This window comes from Enhydra lutris, unplaced genomic scaffold (assembly GCF_002288905.1).
Source record: "Enhydra lutris kenyoni isolate GAN:26980312 unplaced genomic scaffold, ASM228890v2 scaffoldscaffold3, whole genome shotgun sequence".
Taxonomy (NCBI): Eukaryota; Metazoa; Chordata; class Mammalia; order Carnivora; family Mustelidae; genus Enhydra; species Enhydra lutris.
The window spans coordinates 21929841-21952036 of record NW_019154087.1 but is presented as its reverse complement, the minus strand read 5'-3'; the positions used below and the strand labels follow the sequence as shown (position 1 = coordinate 21952036).

General features: G+C 37.8%; 1 protein-coding gene across 2 annotated transcripts in view; it reads right to left on the bottom strand.

Moving 5' to 3' along the window:
* LOC111157025 (collagen type XXV alpha 1 chain) overlaps positions 1–22196 on the bottom strand; it is a 492475-nt gene that overhangs the window by 54326 nt on the left and 415953 nt on the right. For both annotated transcript variants that reach the window (XM_022518228.1, XM_022518236.1), the window contains exons 13-17: positions 13644–13697; positions 11528–11554; positions 9087–9131; positions 1692–1724; positions 1225–1260 (exon numbers count right to left, since the gene is read on the bottom strand). In XM_022518228.1, the coding sequence (XP_022373936.1) occupies positions 1225–1260; positions 1692–1724; positions 9087–9131; positions 11528–11554; positions 13644–13697 (195 nt within the window). The remainder of the gene's footprint in view (positions 1–1224; positions 1261–1691; positions 1725–9086; positions 9132–11527; positions 11555–13643; positions 13698–22196) is intronic.

Below are 22196 nucleotides of genomic sequence, written 5' to 3'. Positions count from 1 at the left end.
GCTGATGGTACCACTAATTTCAAATTCCGTACATAAAGAATCAGTAGGAAATGTTGGGAGTTTAAGAGCAAAATTCACAGAATTCTGCTGGGCTCTTTGGAAAAGTCTGAACTTTACCTGAAACTGGGCCTGATGAATCATTATTCTTAAAGCCTAAGTTTCAAGAGAAACTGAGTTTCAAAAGAAAACTCTATTTTTAAATTAGAGGAATTTTAAAAGAACATGATAGGCCTTCTCAAAAATTACTTTAATCCTAAGTGTTAAAACAAAGCAATCATCCTCTCAATGGCTTCAAGAGTGTGGGAACACTATTTTACCACGTCTTAGGATTCCAAACTCCTATAATGAGATTTATTCTTTCTTTTCCTTTACACTAATGGGGTAAATTCTGTATCTCTAATTATGTTTTTTTCTACAACATCAGCTATTGCTAGATAAAGGTAGAGTCACGATCTTAAGAGATTTAGCCTAATGTGGAATTCACATTTACTTGTTAGCTCTAACACATCTGTTACCTAAAGTCTGACAGCACTGGGCACTGATATCCAGATGCTCAGACAATAAACTGCTAACAGTTGTTTCCTGACTCAGACTCAAATGAGAATATGAATCTAAACATAATCACTGCATATCCTCTAATTTATCACTGAAGTGAAGCACAAATGATTCAAAAAAATTCATGTATGCATTCACAGATCGGTTCAAGTGCTTGGCTAGTGTCTCCAATTAAAACTTCATTTATTAACAAATCTGGTTTGTATAACATAACACCCACTGCATAGGGAGACATAATTCACATAAGAAATATCAGGAGGGAAGTATTTGAAATGAAAGGAAAAGGAATATAAGAAGCTCTCATTCCCAATTGAAAGAGTTTAGTAAATGTTCATTTCTTCTCATGAATGACAGAAACATGCAGAGCGACTTTAAACATGCAAGATAAATTGTTGGCATTCCAACCCGACTCATCTTTGTTAGCCTCAGACAGCTGAACATATGCAGACCTTAGCTGATAAAACATCTTTTTACACGTACAGAGTATTTCATATTTTGCCATGGTCCGCATCAACCCTTTTACAATGCAAAACAATCAATAGCACTCTGCATGCAAAGCTTGAAGACTACATCGTTTTTCAATTGTTTTCATATCACACAGTGGAGAGTAGGTATAAAAAATGGCAAAGATGAGGCAGTAGAAAGAACACACTAGAATAGCGGTATTACCTTTTGTCCTGGGCGACCAGATTCTCCAGGTTCTCCCTGCCCGAAAGAAAACCAAAGATGTTAAAAACAATCTTACAAGAATTTTCCAAAACCTTTAGGCCTCTGGACAAGTTCACAGAGATGGCCTAGCCTTCTTGATCACATGCATTTCATTCACTGTATTCTATTACTCTGTGTCTCACTAGAGACAGGAAAATTTTTTTTTGCTGTGAACATACCTAAAGCTCACATACAAATCCATATTTCCATAAAAACCAGCTGCAAAGAGAAGTGAAGGCAAGACCTCTTATTTAAGCCTTTATCAGATTTCCAGCAGGTATGCCCTGTTGTGTTTGGAAGCAGATCATTACAGAAGAATAGAAAACAGTCATAACCATCAAAACTGGTACGAAAGAAGAGAAAGCAGAGGCTTATAAAATTCAGAACTGTAACTCCTGGGGTACAAACACTTGCAAAGTTATAGTTACCTTAATTCCTGCAGCTGATGACCCAGGGTCACCCTAAAACAAAACCCATGAGAGATTATTCCAGAAGTTATGAGAATAGGAAACATACAAACACACAGAGAGCCATTATCAACATGGCATTCAAAGGCGCCCCATGACTAACAGGACCTAACTATGCTCCATAAGACCACACCAACATGTCAGCTGTTAAGATGTCAACAATTTCCAAGGTAAACAATGCACTTTCTAAAAACATGGGTTTATTTTGAATGCAAAATACTTAAGGACTATATTCCTTGAAATCAACAGAAATATATAAATATATATCTCTTCCCTTGATACAGTGCTAAAAAGGTATTCTAAAGTAGTAAATTATAATTTGGAGATCTGGAATTTTGGTTTTCTCTATTTCTGGAATTTATTAATGTCACGGGCTCTCATTACTGGGAGTTCCTTGACCCTCTCGGTCTTCAGAAAGTCAAGGTTCAACAGATGAAGTCAAAGGGTTAATGATGTCGAGCTGGAAAAAGCCACGTAGCAGGTCGGTTTGTTTTCCTCACAAAGTACTGTCACAGTTACGACCGGCACATTTTCTCTAGCTTTACACTTATTTCTTTGTGACACAGTCACTGGAAAATTACAGGATGATGGATGACTCTCGGGTGGCAGGGACATATGTAAGACCTGAGAGAAAATCTTGAGGTAGAATCTGCTTTCTTTTCTTTTTCCTTAATTTTTTACTGTTTTATTTTTCCTACCAAACATTTATTTATTTAGGTATTTTAATTTAAATTAAATTCATTAACATGTATTACTAGTTTCAGAGGTAGACTTCAGTGATTCATCAGTCTTATTTATATAATACCCAGAGCTCATTACATCACGTACCCTCCTTAATGTCCATTACCCAATTACCCCATCTCCCACCCCTCCAGCAAACTTCAGTTTGTTTTTCTATGATTAAGAATCTCCTTGGAGGAGGGGAGTGCTCCTGAGTGGCTCAGTCAGTTAAACCTCTACCTTCAGCTCAGGTCATGATCCCAGGGTCCTGGGATCAAACCCCACATAGGGCTGCCAGTGGGGACCCTGCTTCTCCCTCTGTGTGCTCTCTCATCTCTCTTTCTCACTCTCTCTCTAAAATAAATAAATAAACTCTTTTTAAAAAGGAAAATCTCTTATGGTTTGTCTCCCTCTCTGATTTCATCTTGTTTTATTTTTCCCTCCCTTTCCCTATGGTACTCTGTTTTGTTTCTTCAGTTCCACTTATCAGTGAGATCATATGATAATTATCTTTCTCTGATTGACTTTCTAAAAGGCACTGTTCTCCACTGGGATACCACAAGAGGGTGACTACATTCCCAAAGTAAATATGCTATAAAATCCGCAGAGAGGGATTGGTGTAAAAGAAAAGGAGGTTAGTTAAGAATGTTGCTTCTTTCTTCTTTTTTTAAATTTAAATTCAATTAGCCAACATATAGTACATTATTAATTTCTGATGTAGTGTTCAATGATTCATGAGTTGCGTATAACACCCAGTGCTCATTACCTCACGTGCCATCCTTAGTGCCCATCTATCTCTAAAATAGGGCAGCAAAAGTGCCTTGATTTTCAAGCTCCTTCTAACCCCCATCCCATAAACATGCTACAAGGCAAATTAAAAAAAAAAAAGAAAGAAAGAAAGAAAGAAAAAAGAAAAAGAGGGAGAAAACTTAACTACTTGAGACTGTTGAGAAATTAGGAACTGCCATAGAAGGAAGGTACATACTGGAATTTCTTCAGTTGTCATATGCATTCAAGTGCTCAAGGAACTCCAGGAATCTGGTTCCTTATTCTGGATTTAGGAAGTTGCCCATCTCTTTCAGAGACAGAGATGAAGCCTTGGGCCTCCGTCCATGGAGCACTGGTCCCCTTCACCCAATTCTTCCCACCTCTTCCCCAGGTTGGCACCTTCTCTTTCTTGAGGTCTCAGCTTATATGGCTTTGCTTCAAAGAACCTGTCAACAACCAACTTCAGACACACGCTCCACATACAGCTTCCTCCCATCTAGCATTGAGCTCTGTTCATGTCCTGCAAAGCTCACTTCAGAATTACATATTTATGTTTTCTGCTTATTCATTGTCTGTCCCTTCCTCAAACAATCAGCCACATGGGGAGAGATTCAGTGCCTGTTTTTATTCCATGCCTAGCCCATAGGAGATGTTCAACACCTCTATGGCAAAGGAATGAGCAAATCTCTAAAAGAATGTTTTAAACAAGTCAGCAGTCAAGGATCAAAATGAGAAAAAAATTTAGGAGGGGGGGAAAAACTTGGGAAGGAGAAGGAAATAATGAATTAGTTTACTGAAGAAACTGATATATATGTGAGCTTCTTGGATGTCTGTAATTGTTATTACCCAAGGAAAAATTAAAACATGATAAAACATAAGGGCCCTAAATACTGTCTTATACTGGCTTCTCTTTCTGATCACTAACATTCAGCTGAGTTCCAAATGGGGAGTGAAATAAATGTGGCTAATAAAATAATACTTATTTCTACTAAATCAAATCTGAAAGCCATCAACACCAATGAATCTGGTTTGTAATATTTTGCACAAGGAGACCTTTGTATTCCTAAAAGCAATTTTGACTTTGCTAAATCCCTTCTCTCATCTCATTTAGACCCAATAAAATTCTGATGAGATAGGGCATATATGACTATTTTCACTTAATAGATAAGGAAATTGAAGCAACGAGAGGATAAGTGAATTTTGGACTTCTCATGTTCTTTTTATTAGAATAAGAATTATTGGTTTATTTCATTTTGACAACAAGGCATAAACGTTGCAGTAAACTTAAAAATAAAGGGAAGTTGCTAGTATTAACTGCAATTTAAAACCTTTTTATTTTAATGTCCTAATGGAAAGTGGCTGGATAATCTACTGATGAGACTAAGGACTAGATTTAGTTCTCATAGGAAGTGGATGAAGAGAAAGACAGTTTCCTGAAAGGCTGATTTACTTGTGGAAATAGGAGCAGTTTCATTTGAGGTGACTATGAGTGATATTTTAATTCTCTTTTTAAAAACTTAGACTGTGAAATCTTGAGGAATTTTTATAACTTTTAAGTGGCAAGACAACGCTGAAAGACAGTCATAAGTTAAACATTTTAAAGGCTAGTCCTGCAAGTCGTGGAAATACCTTATTTCTTATTTATGTGCTTATAATCCTCATTCCTCCAAAAATGAAAATGAATACAGGATTAAAGGCGGAAAAATCCAACTATGTCTCAAGTATACTCTTCGTTTTGTAAGTCGGCTGGTCTAGAAACACATTTCCACAGGGCGAGTCACGAATGGAAAAATCCTTTGAGAAGACACTTGAGGTAAATGAATTTGACTTGTGATCATTCAAACACAGAGAGTTTCTGTTTTGGGTGTGATTATTTTCAAACACAATAGTTAGTATATAATGTTGTGTATGTGTTAATAAAGTCTAAGTGGATAAATCAAGTGAATGTGGTGACATTTCTATCATTTATTAATTCATTCGATAAGTGTTTGTTGAGCACGGAGTATGTGCCAGCCATGTTCTGTTTGCAGGGATGGGGGGAGGTGGGTGAAATCGGGGAGCAATGCAGTTACAATCCCCGCCCTTGGCCTATGCTCATGACAGCCATGTACTAAAATATATACAAAAAAATTACTGATTAAAAGCATTAAAAAATACTATCTTTTTCTTCCTTTCTTTCCATTTTTTAAAAGAAACATCTGGGATAGGAAGAGATTCTCATGCTTGGGAAATCCTGTGTCTCTGTATATAGCAGAAGACATGATAAACAAATGCACGTCACAGGAAAAAGTTCTACCATTCCATGGAAATAAAAAACAGTTGAAAGGAAAATAAAATTTTTAAAAACAGGTTGTTTATTCAATAAATATTTATTATCTTACAAGTATGTGCCAGGAACTTAGACTGGTGCTGGGAATAGTCTGACATCATATAGTTTCTCTTTATTTGTGTGTTTTTTTCTTTCCCAATGAGCTGGATGTCCAACTAAACAAGGAATTACAATAAACCGTTATAACGGTTATGAAAGGGATTTTAAAGAGTGTTGTGGGCGACTAGAGTAGGTAACCTAACCAATCTGGAGAAGACTGAAATGACTGCCCAAGGGAAATGACTTATAGACAAAGGTCGTCTCAGGGGACTAAAGAAAAGAAAGTGGAGGAAGGAGTGGACAGACAGGAAGAGTGTTCTAAGCTGAGGCAACCACATGTGCTGAGTTAGAGAGACCCCTCATTGACCGGGGGTGCAGGGGCCCACTGAGATAGATCTTCACACAGGATTTTAAGAAGAGACAATTTGGTGGTAGCTCCAAATACAGGTGCGACTTCTGATATGCAAACAATGAATCATGGAACACTACATCAAAAACTAATGAAGCACTGTATGGTGACTAACATAACATAATAAAACAGAAAAGAAAAGGCTCGGAGGATGCAAATCGATGATGCTATGCAGGCATAAACCAAGAAAGCAGTGTGTTTCTGGGAATGGACAAAGAGGGACCAGAGAAAGTGAAGGCACCTGTCAGGTCCAGCAGACTGAATTATGAATGATAGAGTGGGGTGACCAAACCATTCAGCTTGCTGCACCAACTTACCTACTTTCAAGTTGCTAGGAAGAGATAACAAATCCATGTCTACGTTTGTCGGTGGGAGTAACGCTCCAAAGAGCAGAACATAACCTTTGCGTAGTTAACTCCACATGAAATCATTCTTTGGCGTGTTACTCGCAAGACTAGAGTATAGCACAGTTGCTCGCCATGGACAAAACCCAGCCTGGTAGTTTTTACAGTTCCACAGCATTTCCAGATGACGGGTCTGGAAAGGTTTCGATTACTTTACCATCCAAAGGCACAGAGTTGGATCAAAAGGAAAAAAAAATCCTATTACAGTGAATCAGTCAATGACGTAATTTACTACATCAATGGTAGGGGAAAAAAAAAAGCATTTTTTTATTTTACATCTCAAACTTGGTAAATGATGAATGAGTTTCACATACTGAACCCAAAGGCCGTGAGAAGAGTGTTTCCAACATACTGGAAACAAATTATATGACAGAAGCAGGAAATGTTTTAAAAAACACATCAAAAATTATATTCCAATTACAGCATTCTCAGGATGAATGCTATAGGTCAGATTACATATTATATGTTACAGATTCCTATTTACAATCCCCGGTTTAGGCCCATTGAAAGTTTATAAAAATGATTTCCGTTTTAACTGCAGCATTTCTGGTACTTAATTTCAGTTGACTAATAAAACTTTTTGATAAAAAAGAAAACAACCTATCCAGTTGATTTCAATTTCCATGTGGTAAGAAAGCTAACATTTATTGAGAGTTACTCTGTGTGAGTTGTTATGGTAAATGATTTGCATTAAAATAAAAAATAAGAACGATATTCCCTTGATATAGACTTGGTCTTTTCAGAGAAAAAAGTTGCTTTGTGACTGGAAAATTGAAATTAAAAAATGTGTGATTAAAGAAACTATTATTGGCCTACATTCCAAAAACAAAGCTTTAAAAATGCATCTTGTAAAGCATAAAATTTTCTGCAGAAATCCACATAGGTGTAGTTGAGACTTGGCATAAACTTTTCTCAGTTGAAAAAACTGCTCTCCTTTCTTTAAACAGAGACTGGCAACTGAGACCTGTGGGCCAACTCCAGCTAGCACCAGCATATGTGTGGCCCACGTGCTAAGAATGGGTTTTGCATTTTTACATGGCTCAAAAAAAAAAAAAAAAAGAACAATAATACTTCATAACACATGAAAATTCCATGAAATTAACATTTCAGTGTCCAGAAATAAAGTTTTATTGGAATACAGCCATACTCATTTGTTTACATATTGTTAATGGTTGCTGTCACACTGTAACAACAGCGTTGAGTAGTTGTGACAAAGACCACAAGGCCCAAAAACTTCAGATATTTATTTTCTGGCCCCTTATTGGAAGTTTGCTGACCTCTGGTTTTAAGTATAAACAGGAAAGTTAAATATAACATCCAGATTTATATAGGTGGTGTTTGAAATTCTGACTCCGAGAGTGATCGAGGTATATCATTAGTCTTATTAAGTATTAAGCTCATGCATGCCGTATTAGATTGGAGCATGATAATTAGATTTGACAGATACAGAGAACGGGTCTACAGCAATGGTTCTCAACTAGAAGTGATGTTATCCCACAGTGGCCATTTGGCAATGTCTAGAGATAGGTTTGGTTGTCGTAGTTAGTGGGATCTAGCAGCAGCAGACCAAGAATGATGTTAAACATTCAACAGCCCCCATAACAAAGAATTATCTGGCCCAATATGTCAATAATGCTGAGGGTGGGAAACCCCGGTCTACCAGAGACTGAGGGCCCACTCTAATTTCTGGACTGCTCCTCGAATGCAAACATAACTACAACTTGGTCACATTAATTCATTCCTACCATCCATGCCATATTTATATTAATATTTATAAGAATGAGAAAGGTAAATTTCTCCTTTTTTATGGGGATGCTTTTACGACTAACCATTACCCATCTGTACTGTAATAATTTTCAAAGCAAAATATTTTTATCCTCAACTCTAAGCTTAAATGAATAAATCTTTTTTTATCACTCAATTACTTAGCTTGATTTTCATGAAAATCTGACTATTCTAATTTCAGTTGCTTAAAAGATCTTTTTCTTAATTCTTTACAGCACAAGTGCAATAAAATACCCTTCTTATGCCAGAGATATCTGTGATGCATGAAGCCAAGCAGAAGCTATAATGATAGATGGGGAGTGGGGTGATGAGAAGAGGTAGGAAGATGAGTCACAAGACCACTGTGATATAAATGCTAATAACGATTTAAAAGATTAAAAAAAAAAACAATGCAAAGGCTGACGAAATATCTGGATTTAGTAGATTTCAAGTGAAGGTAAATTTTTAAGATTGCACTAGAGGCTCTAATCAAATGACATTTACTTTCAAACTTGTATATCTCATCCCAATCCTGTGACTTGTTCGCTCCCCAAATTGGAACAAATGGAATCACTCTAGAAATTTTATTTTACAACTTTGAGTGGAGAGTGCCCCACTTACATATGAACAAATTGTTTTCTTTTTGAAGACCATATTATTGTAAATGAGGCTACACATTTTCTAGAATTTGTGACATACCCTTTTATTTTTAAAATATTTAAATTTGTAGCTAGGAGTTTGTAGAACGATTACCTTTACAAGTTTGATATTCAAATATTCTCTAAACTTGTAGAATTATTTCCCATCTTATCTTATTAAGCTACTACCACTCACTTACCTTTCTCAAAATCTTCCGCTTTCACATACATGGAATAATATTTCTTGCTCATACACATACTCTTTCATATTTCACAACACTGTACCTTTTCGCCTGTGTCACCTTTGGGGCCATGCTCTCCAGCTTCTCCCTAAGGGGGGGAAAGTGATATGGTGAAATATATTGGTGACATTACATACAGTAGCTTTCATTACTTTGAATTTGCTTTCAAGTGCACTATATATCAAAATCTGTTGCAAATGTTCTACAGAGCTAACGTATTTTTACTTGAGCAGCTGCCTGATATCAAGTGATCCAAATAAAATTTATTACAATGAACATAGCTGAGCAGTTTTAAATTATTCTATGATATCAACAGAAAGCAGTACTTTCTCTGATTCGAATAGCTCATTCTGGCACGGAAAGCCTCCTTAACATTATTTGTTTTCTCCTCAAGAAAGCCTTTTCCTGACCATTCCCTCAATATGCCACATGCCTCAGCACCTCCCTGTCCATCCTTCCCACCATTCCTGCCCCCCTAAGCTCCTGCCCTCCCCTTTCCCTCCTCTTTGTGTAAATCCTACTGTGTCTTCAAGTTCAGCTCAAATCAAATCTCCAGGGCTTAGAAGTGCATGACACAGCCCTCAAAACTACGGGCAGAAGATTAATTTGTCAGCACCTAAGTGTTTTGCATCTGTGCATTGAACACCCTGTATTTTATTTGAACGCTCTCTCTTTTTTAATTATGGTAAAAGAAACTGGAGAGTTTATGCTTTCTGGGTTATATTTGAGATTTCCTGTGCTTATTCCCTCCCTGACATCTCCTTTCTACCACAAAGCAAAGCGTTACGAAAAAAAAAAAAAAAGTCATTCACTCATTATCCATGCTTTGATTCCTTCAATGCTGAATTGTTTCATTTAAGTCTTGCAGCATGTTACAGTGGAAACATCATGGACCTTGGGGCCGGCAGACTGAGCCCAGCTCCAGCACCTACTGGGCAAATGAAATCCTCCCTACATCACGTTTCGCATGTGTAACAGAAGGGCAAGAATGCTTTATGGGGTTATAAGAAATAAACACTATGCTTGTGCAAAACAATTAGGCCAGTTTCTGATGCAGCATAAACTGTTAGTGATAGCCGTTAGCGGTAACAATGCGTTATTGTTCATAGATTCCCTAAGCTGGAAGGCCCTTCTTCTGTTTCGCTTCCTAAGAGGTCAATTCAGCATTTAAAAATTTCCTTTACATAAGACATCAAGTACTGATAATGGTTTCCGTGGAAGAAGGCAGAGATGTAGGAGAGAGACTGCTACTTTTTTCTGTTTCCTTTTCTTGTTTCAGATAAAGAAGCAGCTAACCTGCTCAGGCGTTTGTCTGTGGCGGGGGACACACCACAGCAACCCAGCAGCCCAAGTTGCTCTCTCTGATGAATCCCTGGGAAGGTGCTGGCCCTGCTCCTTTCCCCTCCTTAATTTCTACACAAAAGAGTGACCTGATGACTAATTAATTTCAAGTTAATTACAAAGAACTGGTTGGAAGCCAAATAAATGTACCGATAGTCTCTTAAGAGGAACCTTTCCCAGGCAGCCTATTAGCATACTTTTAAAAAAAGATTGCTTGGAAATCCCTTTATTAAAAAACAAAACAGACACAACAGACTTTCTTATGAGGAGGACTGACTCAGAGTGGTCACGAAGTGAAGGGTTGGACTAGCCTTTCCCTCTGCTTTGCTCTCCCTCCATTTAAATAAGTGTCTTTTAAATTTTTGCTTCACAGTGCCGAAAAATACAGTTACATTCAAGAAGTGTGCTGGATCTTTAGGGGTACTTCTTTTAGGATTGGAAGTGATGATACTACTTTATCAGAATGTTCAGATCACTTCTGAAGAGCATGATGTAATGTTTTGGTAGCTTCCTACATAAGCAGCACATGTCTCAAGCATTATCAAAGTAAACAGCATGAGAACCAGGAAAATTAGCACCACGATATGTAATGAGAGTCTAAAAATAATCAGGATGCCCCAAAAGTAGTCAGGAAGGACGTCTGTGAGAAATTTAACATATGGCACTCTCCGCCTCCTTTTGTGTTTCTTTTTGCTTTTTTATAAGAATTCTTTGTGGGGCAATTTCCAGTGTCTTTGTTACAGGTAAACATCTGTATTTCTTTAACTTCGTGACCTAGGAAGCAGTAAGGAGAGATACAGATGCTTAGAAAAGCATTGGAGTGGCATTAGAAAGTAGGCAAAAACAAGTTTTTCAGGCCTACAGATTTCTGAATACCATTTAGAAGCCTGACATAGAATGTTCAAATTTGTTCCCTTTCCCTCCATTTCTTTAAACCTTTTTATCCAAACCTCTGTCCATACATAAGAATTACACTATTTTCTCCTACTAATTAACAGTTAGACAAGCACAGTGGTTGTTATATCTCTCTGTATCTATGGATCTGTATCTACGGCTAGCTACTCATCCATACTTCTATACAGTTAGGTTTGATATCTCTTTGCGGCGGGGGGTGGGGGTGTTTCCGGGCAGAGTCATTCTTACCTTTTCGCCTTGATCTCCAGGTTCTCCCTGAGCAAAAGAACAAAGATTGAGAGACACATTAAATTATAAAACAGCCAATTAAACACCACCTAACAAAATCAGATATTGACCATAATAAGTCAATTATATGTGACACTTTCTATTTTGCCAACATAGAATTGCTATATTGAAAACAAATTGCAAGATGAGTTTCCTGAAGAATTGGGCATGGATATTAATATCAAATGTAATCTTAATTCTTTGATTTTAAAAGATGAAAGAAAGGTATTTAAGATTATCATCCAGAAACCATTTTGGGGGCATTAAGAACAATGTGGTACCAGTTCAATGTCTTGAGCAGCTTCTTAGTTTTCAAGTTTTTATTCCTCCCAAACTCAGAATCAGTAAGGTGAACTAGCACATCCTTTCATGGTCTTTTATTCAAAGCAGCACCAAGCGTATGGATTATTTTAGGGGCCTAGAGTCTGTGTAGTTCCCCCATCTGTCTTCTTCAAACATGATCCTGAACACAGATCTGACTTTGGACCCCTTAAGTGTCATGACTCTCTTTAACCTGCTGATAACCTGCATGTTCCAAATCAGGTATATTTTGGGCAACACTGGTACCTTCAGGAAAGAGATTAGAATGGGGCAGAGTCAACATGAGTTTAGGAGAATGTCTTTATTCAAAATGATGACTGGGACAGTATGAGGACTAAAATGCAAAACTGTGCTTTGAAGAGAATCCTTATTTTCACTTTACCTAGGAAGGCACAGGCAATGGAGTGGAAGAACTCTAAAGTAAATCATGCACATCATGATAATATTCCTCTTATGAAAAGCATCAGTAAGTGTTGCCATGAGATCAGGCTGCTTAAAAAAATTGGCTCAAGATGATTATTGTGTTTTTTAAAATTAAAAATCCCTCAAAATCAGTTTGGAGGCAAAACTCTTTTCAGTTGCTGGGACTCAGTCTGACCCTTTGGCTTTCTGAATTTCAAGCCACCTTTCAGTGCTCAACATCCATCCTGATGGTTGCTAGGCAACAGAAGACTAGCACTGAGAACATGCATTAAGCATTAACTCTTATCATTTGGCTTTTTAGCATGGAGCAAGGGACGGGGAAAAGACAGGAGAATGGCCGTAGGCCCAGAAGGAATATTTTCTTTCCTCTCCTGCAGGACAAAGGACAGGTCTATAAATTTTAGGTCTGTCCTAGGCGCCTGTCAATGGCAATGTGATCTGTAAAATCAGCTGACAGGCATCTGTGGGTACAGACACACACCACACAGCTGATGGGATTAGACATTAGTTATGTACTTCAAGGGATATTCACTCATCAAAGGATTTGGGATTTGTCTGCCTGTTCGGTTTAAACTGTCCCCAATCTTTTTATATTTAATAAATTCATTTGTTCTTCAAAAAAAAAAAAAAAAACAAAGAAAGTCTGCAACCTCCCCCAAACCCTCATTACAAGTTTTCCCTCTATAGTAATTCAGACCATATCCGTTTTCAAATTTTAAACATGCCGCATCTCGGGCCACCTGTCTGGCTCGGCCAGTAGAGCGTACCACTCTTCATCTAGGGACTGTGAGTTTGAGCCCCGTATTGGGTGTAGACATTACTTTAAGAAAGTAAACGTCTTAAAAAAACAACAAAACATGTCACATTCTTTATTCTGCTCTTCGTCTTGTTGACTGGTTATATTCTGTATGTGCTGGAGGTGACCAAATACTGCAGAAAGACCACAGTGGCACCATGAAAGTCATCTTTAGTAAATCTTGTGAATATTACACACATTTCAGGCAGTATTAACATGGCCTACGATTTAAAATGCTTATTAAGTGGCAAAATGACAAGAGTCATATTTGAAATATGGGCTTTTTTTCATGTTATTGAAATATCCCAGAATAAAGATTTCGACAATTGTATCTTATTTGCTTTTTTGCATGTGTAATGCTAATGAGAATCATACACATAATTTAGTCATTAGTCACAAACTTCTATTCAGCAGCATGTTATACTATTAACAATATTCCATCCAAGTAACACCAGTGGAATATAAAAAACTGTATAGCTTACAATTTCATGAAAACTCATATCTCAAATGATTCTGCTTGGTTTCACTTGTACTAACCTTTGGCCCTGGTATTCCATTTTGTCCTACTGCTCCAGGCAACCCGGGATCACCCTCATGAAAAAAATAGACACTATTAAATAAAAGACATAAAATCTATACATTATATAGATCATTAGAGGATATAGCTGTCCAATAATGATCTGGAAGTAGAAAAATAAGTGTCTACTAGTGTAAATACAAATCAGCTTATTTGGTCCAAAATCCTATGTGCTAGGGCCCAAGGATAAACAGGGTTAATTTCCTTTGTTCAGTCTTTTCTCCGTTAAGAAAGCTGAAGCAACTTACCGACAGAAATGTATATCTAGCATGGTGCTGGGTACCTTGTAGGCTGTGGAATGAGTTAAAGACATCTGAAAACACAAGCCCTCTCGACGGAGAACTTGCAAGTGGTTCATCAGCTCAGGAAAATAAAGACCAAATCATTACATTTATGAGACTTAATCAAATGAGTATTTCTAAATCTATAGCTTAAAGAACATACACATCTTTGAACACCAACAAAATTAGACACATCTGACACAAAAGTCAAAAGTCAAAATGGCTTTGGTTTCTCTTCTCAATTTCACTACAAAAATAATTAGAATAAGACATTCAGAGCTGTGGCTCTCATTGTCCTATTGAGTGATAGGCATTTGGGAGAAAGATGATGGTTACTAGGTCAGAAAAATTTCCCATCTCAGAAAGAAGAGACTGTGTAACAGTTTTCCTAGGCTCTGAACCAGCAGTTGTTTTCCAAAAATGAGAAGTCATGAAGTGCCCAGCAGCAAGAATAAGATACTCTGACTCTCGATTCTTCCATGTGGCTCCAAGTCATATCAAATAGAATTCCATTTCATTTAAGAACATTCCCAAAGGGTGCCTGGGTGGCTCAGTGGGTTAAGCCGCTGCCTTCGGCTCAGGTCATGATCTCAGGGTCCTGGGATCAAGTCCCGCATCGGGCTCTCTGCTCAGCAGGGAGCCTGCTTCCCTTCCTCTCTCTCTGCCTACTTGTGATCTCTGTCAAAAAAAAAAAAAAAATCTTTAAAAAAAAAAAAAAAAAAAGAACATTCCCAAAGCCCTTTACAGTGTGCACCAATGATGGGACAGCTTTCTTCTTTCCAGTGAGGGTAGTAAAGTTATTAGTTGATTTAAAAAAAAAAACAAACTTTATTTTTATACCAGTTTTAGGTTCACAGCAAACTTAGTTGATTTTTTTAAAAGATTTTATTTATTTATTTGACAAAAAGAGACGCAAAGAGAGATAGACCACAAGCAGGGGGAGGGGCAGAGGGAGAAGCCGGCTTCCTGTTGAGCAGGGAGCCCAATGCAGGGCTCAATCCCAAGACCTTGAGATCACCACCTGAACCAAAGACAGACGCTTAACGACCGAGTCACCCAGGCGCCCAACTTAGTTGATCTTTAAGCATGTTTTCTAAGTCTCCTACAGGGCAGAGATTGCACTTCAATATTTGTACTCTCAGCTTAAAAAAAATGCACATTAATAATGATAACTACCATTTTTAAGTGCCAGGAACTTTACATTCATCAATCCATTTAATTCTCACCAGTTTCTATGAGGTAAGTACTACCTTTATCTCTATTTAACAGATGAAGAAATTAAGGCACAGAGGGCTTCAGCAACTTTTCTAGACTTACACAACTCTAGCCAAGATTTGAACTCTCATGATCTAACTTAAGAGGTTGTGCTCTTAACAATACGATGCATTCTAGAATGAATGAAAGCATCTAAATATTGGGAGAGAATACATGGGAGTATTTCCATCCTCATTATCCTTTGGTTTATACTCCTCACTTATAAATGACCTTTCGGGGCGCCTAGGTGGCTCAGTGGGTTAAGGCCTCTACCTTCGGTTCAGGTCATGATCCCAGGGTCCTGGGATGGAGCCCCACATCGGGCTCTCTGCTCAGCGGGAAGCCTGCTTCCCCCTCTCTCTCTGCCTGCCTCTCTGCCTACTTGTGATCTCTGTCAAGTGAGTAAATAAAATCTTTAAAGGAAAAAAAGAAAAATAAATGAACTTTCAGAATGTATAGAAACCTGAATTAATTATAGCTTATATAAAGATGATTTATATCTTTATATAAATCCAGATAAACTAAGAATAGGAAGCTTATGTTATCCTTCTAGAAAAGCAAAAAATATTTTACTACTATACTGGATTATATTAATTTCCTGGAAGAAATTCTGCTTTGTATATAAAGTTACACTATAATTGTAACTCTTGTACTTTCCGTGGATAAATGGCAAAAATGCTGACAGAAGAGCAATGGCCATTATAGGAAATTTTTGACTGGCCATTTGCACATCACAAAGAGTAAGAACTCAGAAATAGAATATGCCCAGAAAAAGGACTGTCATTTACTCAGCAACAGAAGAAGAGCTATCACGTCTGCCTTCTTCAGAGAACCCACAACAGGATGCGCTAATATCATAACTCGTGGTTTAATGCAAACAAGAGATGTTGCCAAGAAACAATACGAACTTTGTTTAGACTTTCAAAGAATAACCATGGTAGCCAGAATAATAATAAAAAAATAGTTAAGCCTCTGGAACTGAACAAAGTACATGCTGAGATTTTGAGGCAAGGAAGAGAGACGTTGCTTAGGTATCTGGTTAACATCCTCCTTAATATATGAACACCGAGGGACTAAAACTTGATCCCGTTTTAACATTTTTATATACTGTTAAAATAATCTTTTAACATAATACAAAACAAAAAAATGCACCCAGGATTCTATCACCCTATAATAATTGTTTTCTTTTTGTCCTGTTTCCTTCTAGTCTTTTTTATTTATGCTTACATGTTTTCAAGCAATTGCAAGCTTATTACATAGTTTGACATTCTGATTTTTTATTATTTGATACTATTGATATTTGATACTAATATCTGGTATTTGTTTTCACATGGTATTCATGATTGTCTTGTGAATAGTTTGATTATCATCTATCAAAGTCCGCTATGATCATATGTTTAGTCTGTCCCAAACACTTGAATACTTGGTTGTTGCCAGTCTCTGCTATTAAAGATAAACTAAAACACCCACCTCTGTAAATATTTCTAAATTGTCTTCCAAAGGATTCAAGTTTTATCTACTTCAATAGGTCCCCCCCTCTGTGTTACTTTTTCACAACTTCATCGGCACTGGATATCACAATTTTAATTATTTGGGGGGCAATATTAATAAGCACAAATGAGAGTTTACTGTTGCCCAGTTTTACATTTATCACTTGTAAGGTTAAATTTTTGTATGCGTGTTTATCATTTCAACAGGTATCTCACAAAATTTTAAAGCTAAAAGTGAATAAAGCTGTTTCTTGAATGAACCAAAGGAAGATAAAAAGAAATGTGAGAAAGTGACTCACAGCATTTTACCTTTCTAATAAGTTTTATCAAGAAGAATACACTCAGGGGCACCTGGGTGGCTCAGTGGGTTAAAGCCTCTGCCTTCAGCTCAGGTCATGATCTCAAGGTCCTGGGATTGAGCCCTGCATTGGGCTCTCTGCTCAGCAGGAGCCTACTCCCCCCCCCCACCCCCCCACCCCCGTCTCTCTGCCTGCCTCTCTGCCTACTTGTGATCTCTGTCAAATAAATAAATAAAATCTTAAAAAAGAAGAAGAAGAATATATTCAAACTTAGATTAGGAGGCTATGGAGCATTCTGCTACTATCCAACCTTAGTTGTGGGAAGGAATTGGGAAAGGTTGTGGGAAAGGAATGTTAAGGATGAAATGCTGTGTAACTCTGAGCTCCAAGTCCAAGATGTGAGATTCTGGAAGGCATCAATTCATTCAACTAACATTTAGTGAGAATTTTCTACCTGTTCTACTCTAGAATGCATGTTTCGTGGGATATAAAGATGAAATACGTATGACAGGCACCTGTGAACAAAGAGCTGACTTTTGAGCCAGAAAAAAACAATACATACAAAAATAACTTAAGAGGACATCTAATTAAGGTCATAGAATTTTTTGCTTTGAATGAAGTTTTCTTGCATTTCATGAAATAAAGAGACACAAATCAAAAGGAATGAATGAAGAAGAATGAACCATATGTCATGTAGTATATTAATATTTTCTGGTGTATGAGCATAAAATACTATGAGTCCCCTTCACACAGAGATACAATATTACATTACTATGTAATGTATTAAAAATATACATATGAAAAAAGTCAGAAAAGTATAGACGAAAAAATGACAGTTAGGTTTCAAATGTAGAGAGTTAGTTTCCTTTTTGTTATAGAATGTGTCCATCAATTTCTGATTGCATTTCACAAGTACTGAAGGATATTCCCAAGATAGTAATAATGAAAAACAACAGTTAACTTAAGATGTAGATTGATAAGGTTTTCTCTCTAATAGTTTAAATTCTAAAGCATTCCCTATTACTCACAAATGATGATGTGCATATTTAAGCTAAAAATAAGTTGGACTGGCTTTTAGGAAACCCTCTTGCTATTTTCTTTTCTTTCTTCCTTCCTTCCCTCCCTTCTCTCTCCCTCAAACCAAACGCTCTTTAGCTCCTTCGAACTCTAACATAAGACATCACTCAAGATTTTTACAATTGTTTCAGGTACTGCTAATCGGGGTCAACCCGAAAGAATGCTGAAAAAGAGGAAGGAGTGTGGTTGTCTTACGAAATTGACTGCCAAAGGGAAATAGGTCATTGGTAATATCCCTCGCCTGAGGGCAACAGTTTTCTATTCTGGCAATGAGAATTTACAATGAGTTGGAGCTTAAAATTTTTAGCATCATATAATTTTACATTCACTTGTCAAAACTGATTTTGTTTAAGTGCTGCATTTTCAAAAAGAACTCATCCAAACAGAAGAGGGAAATAACTACAAGAAAGATGAACCATCAGCGGATGGAAAGAGTGATACTGAGCAGAATATGGTGTTGGTCTCCCCTCGCCCCCCAACACCCGTCCGGGCTTTTCAACTCTTCCTTAGGCTTATTTATTTTTATTTATTTTTCAATTTTTTTACTTGGGTATAATTGACACCCAATGTCACATTAGTTTCAGATGGACAGCATAGTGATTCCACTTCTCTATACATTACTCTATGGTCAGCACGAGCGTAGCTACCACCTGTCACTATATGTTGTTTTAACATCACTGACTAGATTCTCTATGCTGTGAACATGGTATCAGTCTTAAGGTTGCTCCCCTGCCTCTGGAGTTGGGGGTGTTGGTATGCTCACGCAGTAAAATAAAGACTAATGGTCACTGACACCTAAATGAAACACTGAGGGTGCTTTTTCTCCTACCAGTGACAGTGCACAGAGTGAGCCAGTGGTTTGCAGGGTGAGGAGGACTGGCTTTTAGACGCCTTCTGCAGGCAGCCATAGTGGGGAGTGTGTATCCTTTCATGAGACTTGGGGGCCTCAGCGGCTTTAGAAGCAGTTGGGTAAGTAACACCTGGTAGAGGAAGAGTCACTGGAAGCACTGAGCAAGGCACCCAACAGGGACTTCTGGGTACAACTGTTTGGGAAAAAGTCAAGAAAATGGGGTTTCTTTCTTTCTTTTTTTTTTTTTTTTTGAAAATGGGGTTTCTGATCTTCATTCTTATTTATTCTTTCTAGTTTACTTTAGTTTTCTACTCTGGTTTCCTGATGGCAAATGAATATGAACACAAAATGCACAAAAAGACCTATGTATTTTGAAATTATAGGAATGTAGCATTGTACAACACAATAAAACAAAATAAAATCCTAGTCCCTTCCTATAAGTGCTATTAATGTTTTGAAAAAGTCATTTGTCTTTTTGTACACCTCTCAGCCTTGGCTCAAATGTCCCCTTACTACAGGGGTTGACTGGATACCCCACCACCACCTTCTTTGCCCACTATCTTACTTAATTTTCTCTATTGCACTAACTGCCATGTAACGTATACTTTTTTTGGTTTCAAATCTGTCTCTCCTACTAGGAATGCCAGATTTGAGAAATCAAGATACAGAACAACTACTTAAATTTTAATTTCAAATAAACAACACTATTTTTAAGTTACATATATCTTAAATATTGAATGGGACATGTCATATCAGAAGTTATGGGTTGTTTATCTAAAACTCAAGTTTAATTTGGCATCCTGTATATTATCTGGTGACCCTATTTCCCACCTCCACCCCCTCACCACACTAGAATATGCACTCTATTATGATCCCTCCTCATTCCACATTGCCTAGAAACTATATCTTACACATAACAATTGTTCAGTTACATATATGATGGAGAAATGAATGAATACAGGAGAAGCATATACATTAAGGCCACATGAAGATATAAAGCTCTTTAGGCCTGGTGAGAGACAGACAGCGCAAGACTTCTCTTCTGGGAAACTGAAAAACCTGTAAGGGTGTTGGTAAGAGATGATTCATCTCAGCTACAGCATGCCAGCCCTTGGTGGGAAAAGAGAAGGGGACCCAGGAAAAAGATGGGAGAGATGTTAAGCCAGCAGTGATACCTACAAGTCACATAGGTCAGTGTGGAACATTCAAGCTGAGGAACAGAGGAAAAGCTCAAGGTAGGTGAAGGGCAGAGTATGATGGGTGGAGGAGTCCCACGAGGGGCAAGATGCCTTGAATGAGCAGAACTTTCATGGCTTCCAAGGGGCTCACTCCCCTGAGCCCCACCAGAACTCTCAGGGAAGGATGGCTGAGAGCACTAAAGCCTGCTCTAGTTGTGCCTGTAGGTACAGAAACTGGGGCCTTCTACATATTTCCCTATATTCTTCCATCTGCTCTTTCCTGCACCCCAAGTGCCTCGGGGGGGGCGGGTGACAAGCAGGAGGTGGGGCAGTGCTGGTTATATTAATTATCGTGTCATCTAAAGTTCCCACAAGACCCTTTCAGAGCATACACATGCCATCATTTACCTTATGAACTCACCCTAACATCTGCTCTTCCCTAAGCAGAGGCACTCACAGAACAGTGAATTATTTTAGGTGAAAGGACCCAAGCCAGTTATTCTTAACAGACAAAGAAGCACATTCAGAGAATAATGTTCAGAGGGAAATACCTACAAAGAGCAGATGTAAGATCAGAGTCCAGCCTTCCGATTCCCCATCTTGTGTGCCTTCTATTTGAGCAACTCGTGTCTAAAAGAAACTTCATTCATTTTTATTATGCTTCTTTCCTGTTTAACTTGAGCATGAAAGAGGAAAGTGGCTTCAGGAAGCCTCCAGTCTAATCTCAGGTTTTCCACCTCTGGTCTTGTGACATAGAGCAAATTGCTCAAGTTTCTATGGGGCTCAGTTTTCCTTCTCTGAAGTGTGTGGGAGTAGATTAAATGCTTGTCTTCTCTTCACTCTAAAGGACTAAGATGTAGTTTTATTATTGTTTTAAATAGGAACTTAGAAAATTTTATTCAACTCACAATACCTATATAATAATATTATTATTATTATTTGTTGCTGTTGCTGGACTCAAGATGTCACCTGGTGATTCCTTATTCCTCAGACACTGATTAAACTTGGCTCAGAGCCCAATTTCACAGGTGAAGGAAGTTACGAGTCCAGGGTTCCGCGGACCCCTCTGCTGGGGTTCATCGTGGTTTTGTCCGAGACCAGTTCAGATGGGTCAGTCAGTTCTCTTCACCAGCTGCCTCCAAAACCCCACTCTTCCCAGGCCTTTTGTGAGTTCAGGATATGGTGTTCCTGGGACGGTCTCACATCACAGGGCAGGCAGCTTTCCTCACTTGCTCGCTTCCGCTCCAACTTTCTCTCTCCTCCTCTCTCTCCTAGACCACCCTGGGCATTCAGCTTTACTCTCTCTTACGTAAAGCAATTTAGTAGTTTCTAAAAGGCTTCTGCTTGCATGCCCAGTCTCCAATTCTTTTCTACCTCCTTGCCTACAGGCAGAGGAGTCTTTGTAACTTGGCGAAAGAAAAACCAGAAAACCTGGGCAGTTGGATTTGGTTCTATGTCAGAGAATCCGGTGTCCTGTAGAAGGCTCTGTCTTGTTTATCTAATCAGCAAAATCCCTCCCTAAAATTAGAATCTCTCTGTCCATACCAATACGAATGCTAATGAGTAGAAAGTTGATAGGTCTATCAGACAGGAGCCTAATAACAACATTCTGTTTCAGATAATCTACTGAAATGGGTCTTAAACTGATTAAAGTAATAACTAAACTGAACCTAGTAATCAAACCTTCATTATTCATTTTTTTAAAGTACAAATGTTTAAAAATGTAAAATAAGTAAACATAGCTGTTTTATCAATAATATTATGGCATGGACTCTCTCAGAAATACGCCTGCGAATTAGGACTGTTTATTTCAGTTTTTGTTCTGCTAGGAAATGTAACAGAAATGTACAAAATATAATTTGAACAAAGAAATTCAAATACAAAAAGATAGCTAAGAATTTAGTGGTCACAGGAAATAGCTAAATTGCATTAATTTGGGCAAAATTTACATTAATGAGAATTATGTGCCTTGAGTACACCCCTAATCTTTGAAGGTCTGGGTAGAAGTCCACATGGATGACTCCACATTCCACCCCATAGTGCTAATATCCTCTCTTCCTCTTCCCAACCCCCATCCTCTTCTT